The 22990-nt window shown below is 43.2% G+C and overlaps 1 protein-coding gene across 1 annotated transcript in view; it reads right to left on the bottom strand.

The window, feature by feature from the left end:
- The window catches only part of DNAH7 (dynein axonemal heavy chain 7), a 1092938-nt gene that overhangs the window by 901874 nt on the left and 168074 nt on the right, over positions 1-22990 (bottom strand). Inside the window, exon 5 of the mRNA XM_063934143.1 lies at positions 16339-16426. Within this exon, the coding sequence (XP_063790213.1) occupies positions 16339-16426 (88 nt within the window). The remainder of the gene's footprint in view (positions 1-16338; positions 16427-22990) is intronic.

Below are 22990 nucleotides of genomic sequence, written 5' to 3'. Positions count from 1 at the left end.
TATATTGTTATTTTCCCGTCTTATATCAATAAGTTTCACTGTTTCATTACTCTCCTGTTCTAATTCCACAAGTATCTTTAAGGCTGCTTGATCAGCTCCATCTAAAAGGACAGGAAACTGATCTGTTTCTTTTAGCACTTTATTAGCAAAGTACCGCTGTCTGCATAAATCTCTAGTGAACCTATTTAGCTCAATGAAGAGCTCAAATAAATTAGGTTCCTGTGTGGGAGCAAATTTAAGACCCTTTGCGATCACAGCCTTCTCGCTTTCACTTAAATTTCTGGATGATAAATTAAACAACCCTCTATTCCTCAATCCTTTCTTGCACTTTTGGTGACGTTTCTTGCTTCCTCCTCTGCATCCTCTGTTTCGAAACCCTTTCTTTTGGGCGAATCCTGGCTCAATACTGCGAACCTGTTTCGACCTTTCCAGATGGGATATAGATCTTTCTGAGGGTATGTTCCTGATAGGTTTTTTCTTTTCTATTAAGCTTTCCCCTGGTTTCTTCTTTTGGTCCCTTTCTCTTCCGGTTTTTTATGTCTCCATAGAACATACATATAGATATCTATGATATTATGTGTGTTTATATATAAGATCTCCTGTAATACAGAGGGATATATCTTTTGTCTATATCTGTCTCTATATATTTACTAAGCATATAGATAGATTGTGACACATGTCCATAGAAAGCAGGGCAAGTGCTTATATGAGGAATATAGGATACCGGTTAAATATGGTTAAAACTCTTTACAGCATACACTCCAGGAGTGGAAGGATTAAGGTTTATATTAAAAATAAGATATGCCTAAATAATAAGAATTATATATAGTTTAAGTCTATGTGGTTGAATATGGTCAGATGTGGGATTAGAACCCAGGTCGATAGGTTGGTAGTCCGTGTATTTCCTCATGAAGCTATGCCGATAGCAGATAGCTGGTGTGATAATCTATATAGATTTAAAGATCGTTAAAAATGTTTCTCACGTGTTGCCATTATTATTATATACTAATGGAATAGAAAAATGATATTAGTGAATGTAATGCAAGGAATAATGTTATATTCATGTGCTTTACACAATTTGTGTGTTAAAAATATGATTGATTTGTATTATGTTCTTTGTGGGAGTAGTTCCCAACAAACATTATAGGATAGAGCTAATTAGCTAACCACATATTGCACATACCTGTATACATTTGAAACACACCTGCCTCCGATAATGAGTGTAAGCTAATGATTGGAGGAGACTCCCTTTAAATAGAGGTGTGTTCAGTATAGATGGTTACCTTCTGATGAAACCGTTACAATATCATAACGGAGAAACGCGTTAAGGGCATTCTGCTAGTGCCTTTGGAACAATCTGCATTGAACTGTGAGACAGACATCCTGGCCGTGCACCTGGAGGATCAAATTTACACTGCAAAGCTCTCAATTGCCTGGGTAAAGAGGAGTCAGACGGCGCCAGCAGAAAGGGAAAATCCAGCGGCGTGCTGCCGTGAGCTGAGTGCCATATGACCTAAGGATACCCTGCAGTAAGATCTCTTACTCCGTTAAGGGGAAAGCCGGGCGGCTTTAACAGTGATCATCTTTGTGATTCTCCGCTCCTGCTGGGCACTGCACGGGTGTGTACAATTAGCTCTATGTGGAATACAGCAACAAGGAGAAATCTATGGTGACCGGTCACGGCTATACACAGAGCGACAACAGTAACATCTGTGAATGGTGAGGTGAGATATATCCTCTAAATCCCTTATCATCCCTGTACTACCAGACACAATACCATCTAAGTGTCAAGGGTTTTTAGAGAGGAAATCCCTGCAGGTGAATATAAGTCTGTTTATCTATGAATATAATCTACACCATTTGAATCTAACCATGGATATACCCGCTATAATAAATTCATGAATAAGAGACACAATATATGAAGTTCCACCTGTAACAATATAACATAACACTACTGTGGATAAAAAGCTTAGAATCTGTTGATGCGGGACATTGGACTGTATTCTAGCCACAAAGTGTCAAAAAAGGAACGGAGTGGATAACCCTGCAAACTAGTGGCAGGTGGTGTCAATCAATCCACTAATAATGGACACATGGTTCTAATCTATGGTAGTTTTATTGTGTTGAAATAGCAATCTTACGTTTCAAAGGCATTTAGCAATTCATGCATATAATGATGTTATATTTAAAAAAAATTTATATATTTTTAATACAAAATAAAATTGTTTAAAATTTGCTTGCGCTCTCTCACATAAGTGATTTCTTTTTTAGTTCAATATTGGTATAAACTTCAGGATACTGAGTGGGAGCTGCAATTAAATTTTAAGTGGTGGTGAATAGCTAATCTCTGACACTGCATGTGAATATACGACTGCGCCTGAATTTATGTTTACACACGGACGCAAGGGAGTCCACAAATAAAGTGGGTCCGGTGCGTTCCTGTGTCTATATAATTGTATTGTGTATCTTTTATCTGAAGTTTGTTTTGGGCAGCAGTATATGATGGCAACACGTGAGAATATTGAGGAAAGGAATACAAGGAGAAATCTCCTTTTGACTAATACCCTGAGTAGAGAGAATATCTCAGGGGAAGCCAACCCATTGGATATGCATCATTTGTTCTTTAGATTGGAAACATCACTCATGACAGAAACACGTCATTGGTTAGATAAAATGCTTTTGCTAAAATACAAAAGAGAGAAGATGATTCCAAGGGGGCTTAGAATTTTTAAAACATGTTCCTTCAAGGATAATGTGGATCTAGAGGAGAAATGGAACGCAACATTGGATAGCTGCTCCCTTTCTCTAATAGATCTTCTTATTGTCTACCGTGATACAAAGGTAAAGGAGGTAGCTGAGGAGATAGAGAAAATACAGAGTTTATTGAAACCGTACAATATAAGAGCTGATTTCAAGGACTCTGAATATAAACTTAACCAGAAAATTGAAACCTTTGAACAGCAGTTAATATCGACAAAAAATCAAAAACTGACTAGAGATGAACAGGATTATGAAAGGAATGAAGTAAGATCGTATAATGGAAGATATAGAAACCATCCAGGACAGGAATTGTCAAACCTATATCCCAAAGGGAATTATGGATTTAGAAATAAGACAGTCAGGAGAAATAAGAATGGAGAACAAGGAAAGGATAGAGAACTAATTGAAGAAAGAGGTGATCCATCAGGATATACTAACTATAAAAACCCTATAAGAAAACGAGATCCACAAACGAACCCCAGAGGTATTCGTCCTAATGCAGAGTACAATCGTGGGGGGGCAAGACCTAAGACCAAGGAGCAGATTCCCAATATAATTAAAGAAAATCTAGGTGCCTCCTCTGGGTCCTCTTTTTTAGAGAAAGATCTATATCCCATCTGGAAAGGTCGAAACAGGTTCGCAGTATTGAGCCAGGATTCGCCCAAAAGAAAGGGTTTCGAAACAGAGGATGCAGAGGAGGAAGCAAGAAACGTCACCAAAAGTGCAAGAAAGGATTGAGGAATAGAGGGTTGTTTAATTTATCATCCAGAAATTTAAGTGAAAGCGAGAAGGCTGTGATCGCAAAGGGTCTTAAATTTGCTCCCACACAGGAACCTAATTTATTTGAGCTCTTCATTGAGCTAAATAGGTTCACTAGAGATTTATGCAGACAGCGGTACTTTGCTAATAAAGTGCTAAAAGAAACAGATCAGTTTCCTGTCCTTTTAGATGGAGCTGATCAAGCAGCCTTAAAGATACTTGTGGAATTAGAACAGGAGAGTAATGAAACAGTGAAACTTATTGATATAAGACGGGAAAATAACAATATATTTAGGAAAAAATCCGAATTCTACCCTATGCAACACAAAAGTGGGATGATAGAAACCTTCTACACTGTAACTCTGGATGGTTTAAAAGAGATCTGTGATAGAAATAAAGAGAGAAATAGAAATAACAAAAAGAGGGACAATTTACATAAAAGAGAAAGGAATGCACTTAGAAATTTAATGGAGGATAAATCAATCATAATTAAAAATGCAGACAAAGGAGGAGGTACAGTAGTGCAGGACAAGAGTACATACGAAGAGGAAGCTTATAGACAGCTTAATAATAAGAAATTCTATTCTAGATTAACATATAATCCAACATCTGCCTTCGTATGTGAACTCAGGATGCTCCTGGAAGAGGCGTGTGCAGAAGGGGCAATATCTAGACAGGAATTTAATTTTTTATTTAATTCACACCCTGTAACACCCACTTATTATCATTTGCCCAAAATTCACAAATCCCTCACTGCACCACCCGGGCGTCCGATTATTTCTGGTATTGGGTCCCTCACTGCAAATTTATCATTATTTATTGATTCTTTTTTACAGCCACATGTGACCACACTCAGGTCATATATCAGAGACTCGATGCATTTTTTGAATTTATTGTCATCTATAGTATGGCAGGATAAATTTATTTTCATTACGTGTGATGTAGAGTCACTATACACGAACATTCCACACAAAGGGGGAGTAGAGGTGATAAAAAGCTTCCTTCTCCAAGATGTTGACCTGAGTGAGGCCAGACTTAAGTTTGTTTTGGATGCCATCACTTTCACCCTTACTCACAATTATTTCACCTTTAATGCACAATATTATTTACAGATATTGGGTACTGCCATGGGCACCAGGTTCGCCCCTAGCTTTGCCAATTTGTATATGGGCCTATTTGAAGAGACTCTCATCTGGTCAGGCCCATATGGGGCGGACCTGGTGCTATATGGCAGGTACATAGATGATGTGTTTTTTGTTTGGGAAGGTGACTTTAGTTCGGCCAAGCGTTTTGTGGAATATTTAAACACTAATCAGTTTGGATTAAAACTCACGAGCACTATACACTGCACTAATATTTCCTTTCTGGATATTGCCATCAAAATTGAGAATGGTAATATTATTACCTCGACATATAAAAAGGAGGTAGACTGCAATAAATTTCTGAACTATTCCAGTTGCCACTATCAACCGTGGCTTAGGAATATACCAAGAAGCCAGTATATGAGGCATAGACGGAATTGTTCAGATATTGCAGACTATGATCAGCAAGCACAGAACCTCACGGCTGCACTTCGCGAACAGGGGTATCCTGAGGACATTCTGGAGGAAGCGGAAAGGCAGGCAAAATCTAAAAATAGAGATTCTCTTCTAATACTAAACAATAAAAACAAGAGCACAGATTGTGGAAGCACTGAGCTTAGGTTTATTACTAAATTTAACTCTAGCTCAAGTGAAATTAAATATCTATTAAAAAAGAACATGTCCATTCTAAAGGCGGATAAAATACTAGCACCACTACTGGTTACAGAACCTCAGATTGTATTTAAGAAAGCGAGGAGTCTCCAGAGTTTTTTGACACCTAGTCATTATGTGAATTCTGCTCCAAGCAAAAAATCAAAAGACACTTGGCTTAGCTCCATCCCACGAAAGGAAGGCTGCTACAGATGTGGACGATCAGGATGTATGACTTGTGAATACATAGGGCTTAATAATACACAATTCCACTCAAACACTTATAATACGGTTTTTGAAATTAGGGGTCATATTGACTGTAATACCACATATGTAGTTTATCTTATAACATGCATATGTGGAATTCAATATGTGGGACGTACAACCCGAAAATTGAATGTAAGGTTCCTAGAGCATAGGCGCAACATTATTAAGGGGGTAAAGACACACTCATTGTCCACACATATTCAGAATAAACATAAGGGAAATATGAATGGGGTGATAGTACAGGGAATTGAGCATGTTCCAACCACAGACCGAGGTGGGGACAGGTTCAATCATCTCCGTAGGAGAGAGGCTTTCTGGATCTTCTCATTGGGTTCTTTGTCTCCTCTTGGCCTTAATGACAATAAAGAAATGAACAACATATGATACAGTATTGGGAAAGGTGAAGAGTACTAGGTTTTTAGTCCTAGTACTGATATGAGGGTATGTTCCTGATAGGTTTTTTCTTTTCTATTAAGCTTTCCCCTGGTTTCTTCTTTTGGTCCCTTTCTCTTCCGGTTTTTTATGTCTCCATAGAACATACATATAGATATCTATGATATTATGTGTGTTTATATATAAGATCTCCTGTAATACAGAGGGATATATCTTTTGTCTATATCTGTCTCTATATATTTACTAAGCATATAGATAGATTGTGACACATGTCCATAGAAAGCAGGGCAAGTGCTTATATGAGGAATATAGGATACCGGTTAAATATGGTTAAAACTCTTTACAGCATACACTCCAGGAGTGGAAGGATTAAGGTTTATATTAAAAATAAGATATGCCTAAATAATAAGAATTATATATAGTTTAAGTCTATGTGGTTGAATATGGTCAGATGTGGGATTAGAACCCAGGTCGATAGGTTGGTAGTCCGTGTATTTCCTCATGAAGCTATGCCGATAGCAGATAGCTGGTGTGATAATCTATATAGATTTAAAGATCGTTAAAAATGTTTCTCACGTGTTGCCATTATTATTATATACTAATGGAATAGAAAAATGATATTAGTGAATGTAATGCAAGGAATAATGTTATATTCATGTGCTTTACACAATTTGTGTGTTAAAAATATGATTGATTTGTATTATGTTCTTTGTGGGAGTAGTTCCCAACAAACATTATAGGATAGAGCTAATTAGCTAACCACATATTGCATATACCTGTATACATTTGAAACACACCTGCCTCCGATAATGAGTGTAAGCTAATGATTGGAGGAGACTCCCTTTAAATAGAGGTGTGTTCAGTATAGATGGTTACCTTCTGATGAAACCGTTACAATATCATAACGGAGAAACGCGTTAAGGGCATTCTGCTAGTGCCTTTGGAACAATCTGCATTGAACTGTGAGACAGACATCCTGGCCGTGCACCTGGAGGATCAAATTTACACTGCAAAGCTCTCAATTGCCTGGGTAAAGAGGAGTCAGACGGCGCCAGCAGAAAGGGAAAATCCAGCGGCTTGCTGCCGTGAGCTGAGTGCCATATGACCTAAGGATACCCTGCAGTAAGATCTCTTACTCCGTTAAGGGGAAAGCCGGGCGGCTTTAACAGTGATCATCTTTGTGATTCTCCGCTCCAGCTGGGCACTGCATGGGTGTGTACAATTAGCTCTATGTGGAATACAGCAACAAGGAGAAATCTATGGTGACCGGTCACGGCTATACACAGAGCGACAACAGTAACATCTGTGAATGGTGAGGTGAGATATATCCTCTAAATCCCTTATCATCCCTGTACTACCAGACACAATACCATCTAAGTGTCAAGGGTTTTTAGAGAGGAAATCCCTGCAGGTGAATATAAGTCTGTTTATCTATGAATATAATCTACACCATTTGAATCTAACCATGGATATACCCGCTATAATAAATTCATGAATAAGAGACACAATATATAAAGTTCCACCTGTAACAATATAACATAACACTACTGTGGATAAAAAGCTTAGAATCTGTTGATGCGGGACATTGGACTGTATTCTAGCCACAAAGTGTCAAAAAAGGAACGGAGTGGATAACCCTGCAAACTAGTGGCAGGTGGTGTCAATCAATCCACTAATAATGGACACATGGTTCTAATCTATGGTAGTTTTATTGTGTTGAAATAGCAATCTTACGTTTCAAAGGCATTTAGCAATTCATGCATATAATGATGTTATATTAAAATTTTTTTATATATTTTTAATACAAAATAAAATTGTTTAAAATTTGCTTGCGCTCTCTCACATAAGTGATTTCTTTTTTAGTTCAATATTGGTATAAACTTCAGGATACTGAGTGGGAGCTGCAATTAAATTTTAAGTGGTGGTGAATAGCTAATCTCTGACACTGCATGTGAATATACGACTGCGCCTGAATTTATGTTTACACACGGACGCAAGGGAGTCCACAAATAAAGTGGGTCCGGTGCGTTCCTGTGTCTATATAATTGTATTGGGTTTCTGGATTAGAAATAGATTGGAGTAAAACCCCTGTCCCCTTTGTGATGGAGGTACTGGGACCTCTATGACTGTTATCACCCAGTTTGTAATTGTTATTTCAAATTGTAAAGCGCAACGGAATTTGCTGCGCTATATAAGAAACTGTTAATAAATAAATAAATAATAATCACACCTGACTACAGTAATTTTTGGACTGCTTCTTGCAGGGCATTGGCCTTCGACTCTATACGAGACGGGCTGGTGCAAAAAAATCTATGAGGAGGCTGCCTCCTGAATGGGAACCCATACCCCTGAGATACTACCTTCTGCACCCAAGCATCTGCTGTTGACTGTTGCCATATGTGTGCACAAAGAAGGAGTCGGCCCCCAACCCTGGAATCCTCCAGGCGGAGGCCCGTCTCTTCAGGCTGACGGTTTCTGTTCAGGTTTGGAAGCTGGCTTTTTGCTAGCCCACTGCTTCCTACCGCTGGATTTAAACTGGGGTTGCTTAGGCTCCTCTTTAGCTTTCGCTTTGCTTTGCCAACGAAATGAGCGAAATTTTAAACCCTTGGATTTAGGGTTATAAGCAGCCGGAAATCTGACCTTTTTCGATTCAGCCTCTGATTCTAGGATATCCGATAAGGGTTTTCCAAATAATATATTACCGACAAAAGGCAATGCTTCCAATTCTTTCTTGGATTCCGCATCTGCCTTCCAGGTACGTAGCCAAATTGCTCGGCGAGCGACTACTGTCAAGGCTGAAGCTTTAGAAGCAACTGTACCTACATCAATTGCGGCTTCTTCCAAATACTGGGCAGATTGTCTTAAACGGCAAAAACGATCCTCTTGCTCCCCAGTAGGAGAAGGGATGCTGTTCTCTAGTTCCTCTATCCATTCGCCCATTGCCTTTGCTAACCAGGCCGAAGCCATAGCAGGTCTTACCACTGCTCCTACTAGAGAAAAAATATTTTTCAACAGGCTCTATACCCTTCTGTCTGTGACATCATTCAATGAGGTAGATGACAATGGTAAAGCAGATTTATGCACGAGTCGCAGAACATGTGCATCTACTTTTGGAGGAACTTCTCTCTTCGAACAATCCACAGCAGGAAATGGATAATAAGAATCCCATCTCTTAGGAATCTTGTACTTTTTACTGGGCGCTGCCCAAGACTCATCCATCATTTCCGTCAGCTCATCTGACGCTGGGAATTCAGCTTTCACTGATTTTGTTCGTTTAAATACAGGTGCTTTAGCTTTTAACACTGTCTTGGCTGGCTCTTCCAACGAGAGAACAGCCTTTACAGCAATAATAAGTTCAGCTACATCCTCTGAACTAAAGCTCTGCGACTGATCATCAAACGGAGTTGAATCTATTGTATCATCATCATCCGATGTATCATCTTGTGTAGTCTGCCATACAGACGTATCTGTCTTAGTCTTACCTGTCCCTTGGTTGCTTGTAGAGGCTACTGGAACCAAACCATAGGAAGGGAACTGCATGTATGGGTTCTTAGTGTAACCTAACCCTTGAGGTGGTGCTACCGGAGCTAACCTGTCTGCTATTGAAGATAGAGTCTTTGCGAACATATTCCATGGTGGCTCTGTTGGTGGTTGAACCAACTCCTGTTTCTTACTTCGCTGAAAAGCGAAACAGTTTGCACACAACCCCTCATAAGTGACCAATTGATTCATATCAATTACCCCTGACTTACAAGATAAGCATGTTAGGGCTGTAGGAGTGCTTGATAAATTCTCCTCATCACTTTTGCCGCTCACAGACATGGTATTAACCTGTTATTGACTACACAATTTGTGAAAATCACCCTATATGTCAGTATATAAAGGTGAGATCAATCTGACACAGTGCACCTGATTTGAGGGTCAGAACAGGACTGACATTAAACAGAAAAGTCAGCACACATACTAGCAGTCAGTCACATGGTAAAGCATTAGACATTGCCATATGAGAATACAACCTCCATAACAACTTATACATAAGTAGGAAAATTGTACTTCTGTTTTAAACTGGTTCTTTTTTTAACATAGCATGCAGAAAACACAGTAATATACAGGTCTCATATGCAATAGGTACTAAAAATTAACAATGCATACTAAGAAGTAGAGAGAATTTTTAGTACTGTATACCCTGCCTCCATAGAACGGGATACAGGGAGACTCACCACACTTCCATATCCAAGCAAATACGCTCGTAAGACACTGAGTGGTTTCAGACGCTACTGGTGTACACTGCCGCTCTTGATAACTGATAATGGACACGGACGCTCACCAACGGACACGGACGCTGAGCGACTTCCACGTGTATGCAGACGCTAAGGCCTGCGACTCGGTCTGGCGGGTTTATCTCCAGTGTACACAACCGCAGCGTCTAAGCTGCGACCGAGTATCCTCGTGGTAGCGTCTGAGCCGGAAGTGAGGTCATTCAGTTCATGAAACGAGACACCCGCGGGAACTGGCCATGAACTCGGAGGAGGGGCGGCCAGGAGAGCGTCTGAATCCCCCTGTTGACTTAAACTCCCAGGATCGCGGCCTCTACCTAGTCCTGGCGCCTATGATCCCCGGAGCGTAGCGCTGTCACACTCGAGATGTTCGGCGCATCAACACACTGTTTGTAGTCTCCACCAAATCAGTGTAGCTGTGTCCTGACCCCTCTAGTAAGAGGAAGTCCATAGACTCACCGTCTCCCCATGCTCCGGCTACAGCCTGGTTACGTTTGCTGGACCTGCTAGAACATCCGACACAGACGCCCGTCGAGACAGCACTGATACCCGAAGATAACCGTTGTTGCGACCTGGTGGGGAGTTGTTGGAGCGACTCTTTCTAGTATGCGTTTAAGACGCTGTTAAGAGAAGTCGCTCAAAAAAACAATATAGTAAGTCTATAAAAATAAAATAATAAAAGCTTGAGGCTGCTCTCACAGCAGCCCTTTGACCATGCGGCTTCCTGCCGCACCAAGCAAAAAACTGATCTGACTGAGTCAGTGGGCGGGACTATATAGTGGAGGCCCCAATGCATCCTGGGAGGCCAGAAAGCTTGTGACCGTGTTGGTGCCATTTTCGCTGTGGCTCGACAATATCCCAATGTTATCCTGTGGATAATCCTGTGGACCCAGCCAGAGAAAAATGGGAACATGCAGGTAAGCCTCCTTTATGTCCACCGACACTATAACCTGGTCTTGACATAATTTTGGGATTGCCGCTGTTACTGCTTCTCTCTCTGGCGGAGAAGCTGGCAAGGTCGATTTGAAAAATCGGCATGGGGGAACGTCTTGAAATTCTAGTTTGTATCCCTGGGATACTATTTGCAACACCCAGGGATCCAGGCCAGACAGAATCCAATCCTGGGTGAAGAGTTTGAGACGTGCCCCCACCCGAGCAGCCTCCCGCAAGGGAGTTCCAGCGTCATGCTGGGGATTTGGCAGAATTAGGGGTAGACTTCTGCTCTTGGGAACCTGGAGCGGGTGTGGGCTTCTTTCCCCTTCCCCTACCTCAAAGAAGGGGGCACCTCTCGCCTTTTTGTATTTATTGGGTCGAAAGGACTGCATTTGCGGGTGATAGGTCTTTTTTTGCCGGTGCAGGCGCAGAGGGCAAAAATGTTGACTTACCTGCGGTAGCCGCCGAGACTAACGCATCCAGGCCATCGTCAAATAAGGCCTCACCTTTATATGGGAGAGCCTCCATGTTTCTTATGGAATCTGCATCCGCGTTCCACAGGCGAATCCATAACGCCCGCCTAGCCGATACTGCCATGGTAGCGGCTTGTGAACTCAAGAGTCCAATATCCTTCATTGCTTCCAGCATATAGGTGGCAGCGTCCTTGATATTCCCTAATCTAAGGAGTATCTCATCTTTATCAATCGTGTCAATTTCTGATGACACGCTTTCTGACCATTTTTCAATAGCGCGACTCACCAATGCGCAGGCAATAGTGGGCCTGAGCAGTGTACCATTGGTAACATAAATGGATTTCAATGTCGTTTCCATTTTGTGGTCTGCCGGCTCTTTAAGAGAAGCCGTGCCAGGAGCAGGGAGAATTACCTTCTTTGTCAACCTGGAAAGTGCACTGTCTAACACAGGGGGTGACTCCCATTTTTTCCTGTCTTCAACCGGGAAAGGATAAGCTATGTGAATCCTTTTGGGAATACGAATTTTTTTATCAGGATTCACCCACATCCCTTCAAACAGAGCATTTAGTTTGTGTGAAGGAGGGAACGTGACTTTAGATTTCTTTTCCTTACATAAATAAGCTTTCTCCTGAGGTACAGGAGTGCTTTCTGTAACCTCCAACACGTCCCTTATAGCCACAATCATATATTGTATACGTTTTGCCAATTTATGATCTATCTCTCTGGATTCACTATTGTCGACACAAGAATCAGAATCCGTGTTGGTATCAGTGTTTACAACATTTGCAAATGGTCTCTTATGTGACCCAGAGGGCCACCCGCATAAGGAATAACAGCATCCTGAAAAAACACATCTTCCACAGATTTTCTCCAGCATGCAGCCTTAGATTCAGACTTATCTAATCTACGGTTAATCAGATGCATACTGTCACGTAGCTCTTTCACCCATGCAGGCTCTTGGTGTGCCGGTAGCGCCACCACATTACAACAACTCTGTGTCCCTAAAATGGCTTCCTCCGGGGAAGAACTCCCTGCCTCAGACATGCCTCACATGTGTACACCACACTCACAGACACACTGGGACTTATTTTGGGGACAGACCCACAGTAAAATCTGTCAGAGGGACACAGGATAGGAGCAGCCAGTTCACAATCCCAGCGCCAGTATTGCCTGTGAACACAGTATGTCCACAGCCCAAAAGCGCTTTTAAATCAAATGCACCACAATCGCTTTGTGCCCCTCCCCCCCCCCCTTTATAGCACCCTGTACTTGTCAGAAGTGGAGGAGAGGACCGGCGTGTTCTCTGCAGCCTGAGGAGAGAGAGAAAATGGTGCTGAGTAGTGTGCTGGTTGCCTGAGGAAGAAGCTCTGCCCCTCAGTATCCATGACAATATTTATACTGGCGGGGGTAGGGCTGTGCCAGCGGCATCTTATGCCCCCTTTTAGCCAGTTTGAGGTATTTTTCTTGCTGCCCAGGCCCCCCCCCCCCCCCCGCGCCCTGCAGTGCCTGTGTGTGTGGGCAGCAATGGCGCGCTGCGCTCCCGCCAGCAGCACCGCACCTCAGCCATCACTTACTTGATTGAAAATCATTCTTCTCATACTCACTTGTCTTCTGACTTCTGGCTCTGTGAGGGGGGTGACGGCATGCTGTGGGAGTGAGCATCTAGACACGGTTAGCGTTCAGTTCCCTTCAGGAGCTAATGGTGTCCTGTCAGCCAGAAACAGAGCCATGAAACTCTGAGGAAGTTGGTTCTGCTTCTGCCCCCTCAGTCCCACGAAGCAGGGAGTCTGATGCCAGCAGATCTCCCTGAAAATAAAAATCCTAACATAAGTCTTTTCAGAGAAACTCAGTAGAGCTCCTCAGAGTGCATACAGTCGACCTGGGCACATTTCTAAAACTGAGGTCTGGAGGAGGGGCATAGAGGGAGGAGCCAGTTCACACCCAATGAAAAGTCTTTGGAGTGCCCATGTCTCCTGCGGATCCCGTCTATACCCCATGGTCTTGATGTCGTCCCCAGCATCCTCTAGGACGTATGAGAAATAATGAGAGCAAGAATACAAACATAAATAACAAAATCAGGAAAGAGTGAAGCCCAAGAACATGGCCACCAACTGTCACATGAACAATCAACACAAATAGAACAGAACTGGTCCCTCTATTATACATATAGCAATAGAATAAACCCTAAATCTGTGACCCAGAGCTGTTTGCAGCCAGAGCAGGAAGAGACTGCATGTATTATTTTTAGCTCTAAGAGGGTTAGCAAACATATGGACCGTATCATTTATTGTGACTTTGTGGTGATCAAATAATATTTTAAACACTTGGAATAATTCCTTTCTCCGCTGAGACATGGCAGCTGAGAACTCTTGAAATATTAGGACTGAGTGACCATCAACCGTAAGAGAGCTTGCATGTCTATAAGAACGGAGGACCAGCTCCTTATCCCTAAAGTTAAGGTATTTAGCAATTATGGGACGGGACGTTCAGCGGGACCCGCTTGGCCTTAAGGAGACTGCACATGGGCGCCTATGCAGGCGCCCACACATGTGCGGCACTCCCGCTGCCGCCGGATCCAACCGCAGCATGCTGCGGTCAGGCCAGATGACATGACAGCGGGATTTCAATGAGAACATATACATTTCAATGTATGTGTTCAAACAGTGCCGCACTGTGTTCCATTGAAATCCCTTTTGTCACCGGCCGGATACTGTTCTACAGGATCCCGCAGAACAGGATCCGTGTGCACACAAATCCCCCTCCTGGCCAAGCGGGTCCCATTCAGTGGGACCCGCTTTGCCGCTATGTGTGACCCCAGCCTTAAGTGGACTGAAAATACTCCAACAGGCCCAGATCTTCTACAGTTTCTGGGATCCCAATAAATCTGAGGTTACTAGGACGATTCCTGTTCTCAGAGTCAAATATCTTATTGAGCAGGAGTCAAATAGTATACCCCTGAGAGTTGGAAGAGAATTGAAAGGAAGTTACTGTATCCTCCATATCACTAGTAGGTTGTTCAATGGCGTTGAGTCGTTAAGTATGAGATTCTATTTGGGAGGCCACCGAAGTAAGGGTATTGTGGAATTCTTTCGATTGTTGCTCCATTATGGGTTTAATGACTAGCAGCATTTCTTGTGCCGCTGAAGTGGCAGATGGAGCAGCCAGAGAGATTGAAGATTGTGTATCACCAATGAGAGCTAGAGGTGGAGTGCTGGGAGAGAGATAAAGTGGCATGGGAAAGAGGGAGATGGGGAGGGCTGAGAGGATGACGAATGTGTTTGAGAGACCTTTGACTTAACAGATTTGCTAGTTATGGTAAATTACTTTTGCATTACCAGTGTAACCACATTAAGTATGCAGGTTGTAGAGGGACATTGACAAACTAAGAAACAGTCAGTAAAACATTTATCTATACAGTATCATAGATCAGAATATACAGCAATGCCGATCCGGCCACTAGATGGCGGTTCAGCCTGAGAACGATTGGAGAAAATGAAAATATACAATTACAAACTGAAAATGAGTGGCAATATAAATCTTGGCCACTAGATGGCATTAACCTACTAAAAGAGCAGGAGAAACTGAAAATGTACAGATTGAGAATAAGTATAATAGTAAAGAATTAAGGGGGACATTTACTAACCAGTGATAAGAGCGGAGAAGTGAGCCAGTGAAGAAGTTTCCCCATTAACCAATCAGCAGCTCTGTATCATTTTATAGTGTGCAAATTATAGATGTTACTTCAGTGCTGATTGGTTGCCATGGGCACTTCTCCACTGGCTCACTTCTCCGCTCTTATCACTGCTTAGTAAATGTACCCCTAAGCCATTAAAGTTATTGCTGGTAATGTCCGAAAACAGAATAGAAGCCCTAAGGTAATCAGTAAACAGGATATAAGAGTATTTTCATACTTGAATGGCAATTACCAACAGTATTCTGTATAATACACAGATATTAGATGTTATTGGATGTTAATAGCATTCAATTCCACTTTATGGTATATCGATCAAGGTTATATGTATGAAACACAACACAAACTAGAAGCAAATTACACAGTAATATATAGATATATGTTGTACCAGATTAGGGCTCAGTATATGCCAGCTTGAATTCAGGTAAAAGCTGGTGAGGAAGCTTACAAATATATGTCCAGTTATACTGCAACTGATAAACTTCTGTGGCACCTATCATTTTTGTGTCATGCATAAGATGCATGGTGCGACTTAGACTCTGCTACATGAAAGAAATTCAGGATTTTCGTACTTATTTCTTAATTTAGCGTTAATGGAGTGTGTATGAAGTTGCAGATTAAGCATAATGATGCATGGCACCACTCACTAATATCAGTCAGCAGTCTTTTGCCTTTTGCTCAGGTCAGCCTCAGAGTTGCACAAAACTGCTGCATGCAGTGCCAGTATCTAGGGTACGCATGCATTTTATTTTGTTGTATTAGTGATGTGAACAATGAATAAGACACATATACGGTACAAAAGGGTGTGGAAGATGCATGGCGTGATTTGGTGACGGGTGTATGCGGACATATCTGTATTGGGCCACTGTTATAGGAGCATTCAAGCTATAGTTAATAGAAAATATGAGAAATGTGATTTTTTGTCGTCTGATACTGCTTCACAAGGTCATAGATTGCTATTTGTAGGAGAAATTGTGCAAGACTATGTACATTCCTTTTCAATTACAGCAGCCATGTACCCTGTATACCACCGGTCCAGCTCTCGCTCTTACCAATAGATCTTTATCTAAAGCAGAAGTTCCAATAGATGAGATATTTTGATCAAGTTGAAAGGACTCCAGTGTGGCATCACCATTTTTCCTGAAAAGCATTATAAAAACAAAGCCTATTAGCAGACAAACTTGGAGTACTTTGGTGTAAGAGTAGCAAGTATTAACAAAAAACTGTGACTAAATGTTATAATTAAGGGGGTCATTCCGAGTTGATCGTAGCTGTGAAAAACTGCAGCGTGTGATCGGGTCAGAATGACCCCCTTAGTTGGAAGCAGTACAACTTTGCAGTGTGAGGTCCCCCCTCCCCCCTCCCCTTACCTGGCAACAGAACTTGCAGCTCTTCTCCTAAGCCCAGCACGTGCTGCTATGTGGCAGGGAGGCAATAAAGTACTTTTTGTTCTGTATTTTTTTTCTAAGTGTGCAAGGCCATGCCTCCCATGATTAGGCCATGCCCCCTAAAAAGTACCTGGGTCCAGCCAGGCTCTCTACTGCCATGTCAGTAACTATTATAAACAGCTTTAGAAACTTGAAAGCCATGTAGTCTAAAGTAGGCAAATCTCAGTTTTATCAATCAAACTGTTTCTAAAAGCAGATCCCACTTTCTTCCTTTAGTAATTATCAGCCATGGGACACGCTTTAATTTTGGGTTCATTGTGGAGATCCACAAACCCCAGAGAGAAGCAGCAGCCCTAAGGCCGAGTACACATTAGAACGATCTCAACCTGATATGTTGTCTTCGGCCAAATTGGAATGACACATAGGCCGGATCGTTCAGAGTGTATGCACAATCTGCATACTCCCATGATCGCATGCGATATCGTTTGGTCAGCCCTGCTGCATGGCCAACCGGACAATATCGCATGCGGCGCCATACGGTGTAATGAAGGACGGAACAAGATGTTGTTCCGTCTCTCATTACATCGTTCTAATGTGTACCGAGGATACAATATATCGGCCTGTCAGCCACCATATCATCTAGATACACATGGTTCTAATGTGTACCTCGCCTAAGGGTCAGATGGTGATCTTTGTTTGTGACTCTATTTTTTTTATCTTTGCGATTATTGTCAACTCATCTTTATACCTCTGCCTGTCCCTCATTTTTGAGACATGCACGATTTATTTGCATTTTTTGTGGATTATGTAACACTTTTGAATATATATCTATGATTATATTATGCTGTGGATTTATTTCATTTACGTATATATAATGGATGCAATGTGTGCAGTGCACACGGCCCCTTGGTCCAGAGGATCAGTTGCCTGGCTGCCATTTCCCCGAAGCCCAGCACATGGATAGTCGACTCTAGTACTGTGCCAGATACTACTAGCGGCTGCTGAGAGAGAGGTGGGGTCCCGGGCGGAGTCTGCACACAGGCTCCCTCCTCTTCTCTTAAAACAACCCTGATTTATTTATTTTATAGATCATATCGATTTTATACATTGATTAGATTACTTACCAATTTACATATTTTCCTATAATACAGACTGTTTGTACACTCTTTATCACTTTAATATATACCATTCCCACTCTCTTTTTTTGTATATCATTCTAAACTAACATTTCTTTCTGTTACACCATTCCTGTCTGTAGGGTGTCACTGTTGTATACTGTCTCACCACCAGAGGTCACCTGACACTTTAGTGTAAATAATTGCAGTTTTGGTTCCAACCAGAGGTGCTGCTGTCTGGTCATTGCTCAGATCAGTTGCCTGGTGGGTTATTACCAATCAGCAATCATGGACAACACCTGTTTGCTAGCCTTATAGGCTGCTTGTCACTAAACTTGTTTTCTGATCCCTATGGGAAGGATCCTTTTTTTTGGTCCTGTCCTGTCTTGTCCTGTACCAGCTCCAAACTACCTGTGTGATCTCTGGACTCTAATACATCGTGCCTGGACTACTGGCTCTGTGTTGTGGTATGCTTCATGCCAATTCTGCTTCCTTGTGCCAGCGGGATGTAGTTAATATCCTGGCAGTCGGGATCCCAGTGAACAGAATACAGACGCCAGGATCCCGACTGCCGAGAATGCCGACAGCTGCACCAGGGCTATTCCCACCAGTAGGTGTTCATGACACCCATAGTGCCTGTGTTGAGAGCAGCGAGCCACCGTGCCCGCAAGGGGCTTCATTGTGCTCGCCCCCCTGCTGGCATTCTGGCGGCTGGGATCCAAGCTGCCGGCATTCCATATGCAGCCCGTGCCTGCAACCTGTCACTACTAGCCATAATTATCTTGCAATTCTAACTACGACATTCAGGAATTGCCACCTGGTCATATTATTTGCTGTGCATACATGCTCCATCGGGTTGGGTATGGCTTACCGGTGGCTGGGATCCCGGCGGTCAGCATCCCGACGTCGGGATCCCGGCGGGGGGCAAGTGCAACGAAGCACCTTGCAGGCTCGGTGGCGAGCTGCACTCGCCACAGGTTCTATTCCCACTCTATGGGTGTCGTGGACCCCCACGAGTGTGAATAGTCCCTGCTAGTCTGCATGCCGACTGCCGTGATTCGGGGGGGGCGGGATGTAGGGGTCGATATTGTGAAGAGACCGACGGTCACTCGATTACTGCGATCTGTAGATGATGGACTTTTAGCAGTACCTAGAATATCCCGTAATTCATCTGGGGGTCGAGCTTTTAGTCATGCGGCTCCGACTCTATGGAACTCACTTCCCCGCGCAGTGCGAGAGGCCCCAACTATAGAATCCTTCAAAAGTAGACTCAAGACTTTCCGGTTTACTCAAGCATTTCCATAATGTCCCTTTTAGTATATTCATGCTTCTGTATTTTATGAAAATGTACTTCATTATTTTCTGTACTATATTATGCTATGTATCTGTTAAGCACCTTGAGTCCTATTGGAGAAAGACCGCTATATAAATAAAATTATTATTATTATTATTAACATCCAAGGACTTTGAGGTAATGGAGGAGTCAGTAGCCACTGGCACCAAAATAGGCTGGTTGATATGGAAAGCTGACACAACCTTTGGAAGAAACTGCTGACGCGTACGGAGCTCAGCTCTATCCTCATGGAAAATCAAAAAGGGTCTCTTACATGACAGTGCCCCAGTTCAGACACACGTCTAGTAGATGCCAATGCCAACAGTGTGACCGCCTTTCATGTAAGAAACTTGACATCCACCTCCTGTAAAGGCTCGAACTAATCCGATTGCAGGAACTGCAGCACCACATTGAGATCCCAAGGTGCTGTAGGAGGCACAAAAGGTGGTTGGATATATATATAAAAAAATATATAAAAAACTTTCATCAAGGGGTAAATTACCCCTTGATGTAGTCAGATTGACGAAACGCGTTGGTTAGCTTTGCCTTGATCCTCCACAATAAGATAAGCCTCTACTTTTAAAGTTTTTTATATATTTTTTGGATATTGGATCACACGTATATCATTTATGTGTTACACTTCTTTTCAAAACCTTTTATCATACTATCTGCAGGCACTTTACTATTTTTTATGTAATAATATTTTTAAGCAATTTTCCATTTCTTTTTTATAAGTGAAAACTGCCTATGTATAGTGACATAACGACCTGTTCCCTAATACTATATATTACCTATCATTGCAATTGTTGAAATATATGCTGAATAAATGTTAATTTTTTTTAGAAACATCTCCCTAGTCCATATATAATAAGATTTTACTTACCGGTAAATCTATTTCTCGTAGTCCGTAGTGGATGCTGGGGACTCCGTAAGGACCATGGGGAATAGACGGGCTCCGCAGGAGACAGGGCACTTTAAGAAAGAATTTGGATACTGGTGTGCTCTGGCTCCTCCCTCTATGTCCCTCCTCCAGACCTCAGTTAGAGAAACTGTGCCCGGAAGAGCTGACATTACAAGGAAAGGATTTTGGAATCCAGGGCAAGACTCATGCCAGTCACACCAATCACACCGTATAACTTGTGATAAACTTACCCAGTTAACAGTATGAACAACAACGGAGCATCAGATCAACCCTGATGCAACCACAACATAACCCTTATTTAAGCAATAACTTTATACAAGTATTGCAGAAGAAGTCCGCACTTGGGACGGGCGCCCAGCATCCACTACGGACTATGAGAAATAGATTTACCGGTAAGTAAAATCTTATTTTCTCTAACGTCCTAGTGGATGCTGGGGACTCCGTAAGGACCATGGGGATTATACCAAAGCTCCCAAACGGGCGGGAGAGTGCGGATGACTCTGCAGCACCGAATGAGCAAACACAAGGTCCTCCTCAGCCAGGGTATCAAACTTTGCAAAGGTCTTTGACCCCGACCAAGTAGCTGCTCGGCAAAGCTGTAATGCCGAGACCCCTCGGGCAGCCGCCCAAGAAGAGCCCACCTTCCTTGTGGAGTGGGCTTTTACTGATTTTGGAAGCGGCAAACCAGCCGCAGAATGAGCCTGCTGAATCGTGTTACAGATCCAGCGAGCAATAGTTTGCTTTGAAGCAGGAGCACCCAGCTTGTTGGATGCATACAGGATAAACAGCGACTGAGTTTTCCTGACTCTAGCCGTTCTGGCTACATAAACCTTCAAAGCCCTGACCACATCCAGCAACTCGGAATCCTCCAAGTCACGAGTAGCCACAGGCACCACAATAGGTTGGTTCATATGAAAAGATGACACCACTTTTGGCAGAAATTGTGGACGGGTCCGCAATTCTGCCCTGTCCATATGGAAAACCAGATAGGGGCTTTTATGTGACAAAGCCGCTAATTCTGACACACGCCTAGCTGAAGCCAAGGCTAATAGCATGACCACCTTCCACGTGAGAAATTTTAACTCCACGGTTTTGAGTGGCTCAAACCAGTGTGACTTAAGGAAACTCAACACCACGTTAAGATCCCAAGGTGCCACTGGAGGCACAAAAGGGGGCTAAATATGCAGCACTCCCTTTACAACGTCTGAACTTCAGGAAGAGAAGCCAGTTCTTTTTGAAAGAAAATGGATAGGACCGAAATCTGGACCTTAATGGAACCCAATTTCAGGCCCAAAGTCACTCCCGACTGTAGGAAGTGAAGGAAAACGGCCCAGCTGGAATTCCTCCGTAGGGGCATTCTTGGCCTCACACCAAGCAACATATTTTCGCCATATACGGTGATAATGTTGAGCCGTCACATCCTTCTTAGCCTCTATCAGCGTAGGAATGACCTCATCTGGAATGCCTTTTTCTGCTAGGATCCGGCGTTCAACCGCCATGCCGTCAAACGCAGACGCGGTAAGTCTAGGAACAGACAGGGCCCCTGTTGCACAAGTCCTGTCTTAGAGGCAGAGGCCACGGGTCCTCTGTGAGCATTTCTTGCAGATCTGGATACCAAGTCCTTCTTGGCCAATCCGGAACAAAGAGTATTGTTCTCACTCCTCTTTTCCTTATGATTCTCAGCACCTTGGGTATGAGAGGAAGAGGAGGAAATACATAGACCGACGGGAACACCCACGGTGTCACCAGTGCGTCCACAGCTATCGCCTGAGGGTCTCTTGACCTGGCGCAATATCTCTGCAGCTTTTTGTTGAGGCGGGATGCCATCATGTCCACCTGTGGCAGTTCCCACCAACTTGTAATCTGCATGAAGACATCTTGATGAAGTCCCCACTCTCCCGGGTGGAGGTCGTGCCTGCTGAGGAAGTCTGCTTCCCAGTTGTCCACTCCCGGAATGAACACTGCTGACCGTGCGCTTACGTGATTCTCCGCCCAGCGAAGAATTCTGGTGGCTTCTACCATCGTCACCCTGCTCCTTGTGCCGCCTTGGCGGTTTACATGAGCCACTGCGGTGATATTGTCTGACTGAATCAGAACCAGTTGGTCGCGAAGCAGGGTCTCCGCTTGACTTAGGGCATTGTATATGGCCCTTAGTTCCAGGATATTGATGTGAAGGCAAGTCTCCTGCCTTGACCACAGCCCTTGGAAATTTCTTCCCTGTGTGACTGCCCCCCACCCTCGGAGGCTTGCATCCGTGGTCACCAGGACCCAGTCCTGAATGCCGAATCTGCGACCTTCGAGAAGGTGAGCACTCTGCAGCCACCACAGGAGAGACACCCTGGCCCTGGGGGATAGGGTGATTAATCTGAAGATTTGATTCGGACCACTTGTCCAGTAAGTCCCGTTGGAAGGTCCTCGCATGGAACCTGCCGAAGGGAATGGCCTCGTATGATGCCACCCTCCTTCCCAGGACTCGAGTGCAGTGATGCACTGACACCTGTTTTGGTTTTAATAGATTCCTGACCAGTGTCACGAGCTCCTGAGCTCTCTCTATCGGGATATAAACCCTTTTCTGGTCTGTGTCTAGGATCATGCCTAGGAGAGGCAGATGAGCTGTAGGAACCAACTGCAACTTTGGAATATATAGAATCCAGCCGTGTTGCCGTTACACTTCCAGAGAAAGTTATACGCTGTTCAGCAACTGCTCTCTTGATCTCGCTTTTATGAGGAGATTGTCCAAGTACGTGATAATAGTGACACCTTGCTTCCGCAGGAGCACCATCATTTCCGCCATTACCTTGGTGAATATTCTCAAGGCCGTGGAGAGACTAAACGGCAACGTCTGAAATTGGTAATGACAATCCCGTACCGCAATTCTGAGGTGGATAAATGGGGACATGAAGGTATGCATCCTTTATGTCCCGAGTCACCATAAAATCTCCCCCT

The sequence above is a fragment of the Pseudophryne corroboree genome, chromosome 7 (genome assembly GCF_028390025.1).
Source record: "Pseudophryne corroboree isolate aPseCor3 chromosome 7, aPseCor3.hap2, whole genome shotgun sequence".
In the NCBI taxonomy this organism is placed as follows: Eukaryota; Metazoa; Chordata; class Amphibia; order Anura; family Myobatrachidae; genus Pseudophryne; species Pseudophryne corroboree.
The sequence above is the reverse complement of the archived record's forward strand: the minus strand, read 5'-3'. Positions and strand labels throughout refer to the sequence as shown.